General features: G+C 44.4%; 1 protein-coding gene across 1 annotated transcript in view; it reads left to right on the plus strand.

Annotated features, from left to right (window-relative positions):
* LOC135101849 (uncharacterized) overlaps positions 1-4,775 on the plus strand; it is a 49,216-nt gene extending 44,441 nt beyond the window's left edge. Inside the window, exon 2 of the mRNA XM_064006129.1 lies at positions 4,132-4,775. Coding sequence (XP_063862199.1) covers positions 4,132-4,272 — 141 coding nt within the window. The 3' untranslated portion in view covers positions 4,273-4,775. The remainder of the gene's footprint in view (positions 1-4,131) is intronic.
* Positions 4,776-5,000: the final 225 nt, after the last annotated feature.

Consider the following 5,000-nt stretch of genomic DNA (forward strand, 5'->3'; position numbering starts at 1 on the left):
CTCTCTCTCTCTCTCTCTCTCTCTCTCTCTCTCTCGTATTCTGTCATCCAGCTACATTATGTATACATTTTTCAGTCCAACTTTTTAAATCAATGAATATTTTCTCCAATTTTCATACATTTTCTCACATTATCATTATTTACACACGCTCGCTCCTTCACACCTTGACTCTTCTTTCTTACGCTCCCCTTCTCTCCCCACCCCCTTCACTCCTCGATCCTCCTCCTCTATTGTTCCCTCCCTATCCCCACCCCCATACTCCCTACCCAGTCCAATCACCGCTAGCACCTAATACCTCCACCTCCTCCTCCTCTTCCTTCTCCTCCTCCTCTTCCTCTTCCTCATTCCCTTTGAGAGGTGAAATACGGACGAGGAAAAAATGAGAAATACTCGGCTTATTCATCTCTTTCAAGCCATTTCCCTTTAGTCGTCTCCAATGCCACCCTCCACCCCCTCCCCCTCTCTCCCCTTGTCTGTGTGTGTGTGGTGTGTGTGTGTGTGTGTGTGTGTGTGTGTGTGTGTGTGTGTGTGTGTGTGTGTGTGTGTGGTTATCTGTCTGTTTGTTTCTTTGTCTTTTTCTTCTTTTTCTTTTTCTATCTCTATTTCTCTGCCTGTTTGTTTGTTTGTCTTTTCTTCTTTTTGCCTGTTTCTTTGTCTTTTCTTCTTTTCCTATTTCTATCTGTCTATTTCTTTGTCCCTCTCTCTCTCTCTCTCTCTCTCTCTCTCTCTCTCTCTCTCTCTCTCTCTCCTCTCTCTCTCTCTCTCTCCTCTCTCTCTCTCTCTCTCTCTCTCTCTCTCCTCTCTCTCTCTCTCTCTCTCTCTCTCTCTCTCTCTCACTGCGGCAGAGGGAGAGGGCGACAGTAGTACAGTAAAACAGGAACAGAGAAAGGACGGAGGAGAAATTACGAAGGAGAGGACAGAGAGGTGGGGGGGGGGCAGGGAGACTGACAGAGGATGAGACAGGGTGGGGGGGCCAAAGAGATGAAGGGGACTGTAGGAGGAGAGACAGAAAGGGGGGGAGGGACAGGAGGAGGGAAGACACACAGGAGGCCTCAGAGGACAGAGAGGTGAGGAAGGGAAGGAAAGACATAGGGAGAAGCAGGGGACGCCGGGTAGGCAGAGTACAAGGAGGAAGAGGAGGCAGGGGAAGCAGGGGACGAGGCACGGAAGAGTCTCCCAGAAGCGCTACATTAGTGAGTCAGAAACAACATTTTTGAAAGTTGAAAAAAAATAAAGTCAGGTTACTGGAAATTGTTGGAATGTGTCTGAAAAGTTTGTAGTCCCTTCTGACAACTACGCACACACACACACACACACACACACACACACACACACACACACACACACACACACACACACACACACACACACACACACACACACACACACACACACACACACACATACATACACAGAAAGAGAAAGAGAGAATAAGACCCCCCCCCAAAAAAAAAAAAAATAAAAAAAAAAAAAAAAAAGGGAAGCCACGATATAAACATTCTCACAAAACATCTACATCGTCACCAAGAAAAGTTTGCAACTACGTAAAATATAAACTGAGGGAAAAAATGTTTGTTGCCGCCATTCTTTTTGTTTCTCTTGCCTCGTGTGTGTGTGTGTGTGTGTGTGTGTGTGTGTGTGTGTGTGTGTGTGTGTGTGTGTGTGTGTGTGTGTGTTTGTGTGTGTGTGTGTGTGTGTGTTGCGCGTTTCATTTTTTTCTCTATTTTTGCTTGTATTATATTGTTGGGTGTACCTGGCCCGGACGTTCACTTATAGAGTTAATTAGCAGAGAGAGAGAGAGAGACAGAGAGAGAGAGAGAGAGAGAGAGAGAGAGAGAGAGAGAGAGAGAGGAGAGAGAGAGAGAGAGAGAGAGAGAGAGAGAGAGAGAGTAAACATAAAACAGACAGCGATATACAGACAAAGACACACACACACACACACACACACACACACACACACACACACACACACACACACACACACACACACACACACACACACACACACACACACACACACACACACACACACACACACACACACACACACACACACACACACACACACACACACACACACACACACACACACACACACACACACACACACACACACACACACACACACACACACAGGGGATGCTGAGGTGCCGCGCTGGGCCTGTTTCTCACCTTTATAGTCAACACCTGGCGTTCCCCTGTCTCCTTTCCCCCCCCTGTCCCCTCCCCCCTTTTTCCCCTCTCCCCTGTCCTCCCCTCCCTCTTATGCGCTGGCCGAGACGAGGCGTGAGGGGGGGCGGGAAATGAGGCGGGCAGAGTCATCTCGGAGTCAGTGTAAAGGCAGTCAGGTCAGCCGGGGTCAGGTTAAGTTAAGTTTACCTGTGAAGGGCAGACAAGGTCACTCTTATTTTTGCTATCGTTAGGTAATCCTCAGGTGTGTTTTACGTTTGTCTCAGGTGATTCTGTGAAGTGGTGACACGTTAAGTACTTGGAGTGTACCTTGCCACCAAAAGTAAAGTTAATCAATCGGTAATAACTCCCTAACTACCTGCTAAGGAACTACAGAACAAGGAAAGGAATGTTGAAATAAGCCATCCCATTATCTGTGCTGGAAGTGAAGGTGTTGCCAGGGACAAGGGAAGTGTGCAGTTTATAGACAAAGTTTCGCTCCAAGGCGTCTTCAGGCGAGGAAGACGCGCACCCATGATTCCTGACGGGCGATGTTCAGTAGTTCCGCTCTGCCACGCTGATCTCCCTGCAATGCTTCACCCGTCAGCCAAGTTTCAAGTCAAGTTTCAATTCCTTACAGCTGCGGCGCGTATTCTTAAACGCCTTATTCTCGCATCCGTGCAAGGCCAGAGGTGATTCAGATTATCATTTTTTTTTTTATCTACTTATGATTTTTTTTATTAATGATTCAGAATACTTGTTAAACTGTCACTTCAGTCAACAAAATGCTCCAGAAAATACAAATAATTTCTGCAAGAGTCATTTAGAACTAGTTGACATGAGCTGACGTAACGTTTGCGAATGCTGCGCGTCGCCATGACAAATCCATGAAGGTCCGCTGAGGTGAACAATTGTGTTATGAATTCTTAACGGTATTGATATTCTTTGACATCACTGGTCAACGCTGATGATGATGGCTGAGGACAGATGTTGCTTGGTGACACTAAACAAGGCCCGGCATGCAGGCACTTAGCCGCCTCCCGCCTCGCAGTGCTTCGGTCCTTGTGCTTCCCTTCCCAGTGTACTGATGTAATATGCATTTGTCTCCTCCGCCGCTGCACTCTGGCGGCCAAGGTGTCTCTCGCCACACAATGGGGCACGACTTTTCTCGAACTGCTATAATTTGAAAATGTAATTTTCAGTTTCATTATTTTTTTTTATTTCATGTTATTCTTATTGTCTCATTATTTGTATTGTATTGTCATTAGTATTGTTATTGTTATTATTATTATTATTATTATTATTATTATTATTATTATTATTATTATTATTATTATTATTATTATTATTATTATTATTATTACTTCTATTATTGCTATTATTAGTATCAGCAATAGCAGCAGCACCAGAAGTAGTAGTAGTAGTAGTAGTAGTAGTAGTAGTAGTAGTAGTAGTAGTAGTAGTAGTAGCAGCAGTAGTAATAGTAGCAGCAACAGCATCAGTAGTAATAATAATAGTAGTAATATCATCAAAGTGTTGTTTTACTAAATGCTACCGTTGTGCCGCGCCACACGGCCTCGTGGTGGTGATACTGAAAACTCAATCAATCAATTAATCAATAAATCTACTATAAGCTGACGCTCACAAGCTTTAAGTTTTTTTTTATTTATTTATCTATCTATTCATTTATTTATTTATTTTAGCACATCGCTTGTGGCATGGCAAGGTTAGTACACACACACACACACACACACACACACACACACACACACACACACACACACACACACACACACACACACACACACACACACACACACACACACACACATACACATACACACACGCACGCACGCACATATCTGGTGATGGCGGACACACACGCAGTACGCAGTGTTGTCCTTGGTGCACGCTGCGTTATGGCGGTACTAGCAAGCTTTTCCTTTTTTTCTTTTTTTTCAGCGTGATATAGTGTGCGGCGGTTACTCTGCGGCAGCCTGCAGGGGGGAAGGGTGTTTTTGTTTGGAACGATCGGCTGCCTCTAATATCGGAACCGCGCGTGTGCATCGGGCGGGGCAAAACAGTTCTGGGGCGAATCAATGACATGGCAGAGTAATGGCTTGGGTAAAACAGTATCTTGGCAAAACTTGGGCTTGGCAAAAACAGTAGCTTGACAAAACAGTGACTAGGTAAAACAGTAGCTGGGCAAAATGAAGGCTAGGCAAAACAGTGGGTGGGAAAACAGTGGCTTGCCAAATTAATGACTAGGACTAGGAAATGATAAAGTAAAGCCTTGGTTGGTCAGATCAGTGGCAAAGCTAAGGAAATCACTGAGGAGGCAAAAAAAATAGCAAAGACACAATAGCTAGGAACAAGTGGTTGGGGAAGACAATGACCAGACAAAGCAATGGCAGGAACAACTCATTCACAAGGTAAGATAATGGCTGCGGTAAAAAAAAAAAACGTCGCCAGAGCTAAACTGAATAGATTTGCAAGAGCCGAAGACAAATGACGAACACAGGCACTGGATACGATAAACAGGAGAAACCGCATTTGTGCACCCTCAGCTTTCCGTGGCAGACTTTAATTCCTCATGTAACACACTATTATAAAACCTTAAAAAAAAAAAAGTAAAAAAATACTTCCAATTTACTTACTTAATGATCCACATATCTACAAAACCTCTAGCTGTGTTGCTCGAACGAATGAGGTAAGGTTATTTTTTCATGAGTTCTCGTCTTCTCCATGTACCGATATCAAATCCACTCAGGTCTTCGTAAGTCGCAGGCAAGTTACGAGCAAAGGTTCAGATTCCAAACCAAGTCGCGAGT

This window comes from Scylla paramamosain, chromosome 7 (genome assembly GCF_035594125.1).
Source record: "Scylla paramamosain isolate STU-SP2022 chromosome 7, ASM3559412v1, whole genome shotgun sequence".
Lineage (NCBI taxonomy): Eukaryota > Metazoa > Arthropoda > Malacostraca > Decapoda > Portunidae > Scylla > Scylla paramamosain.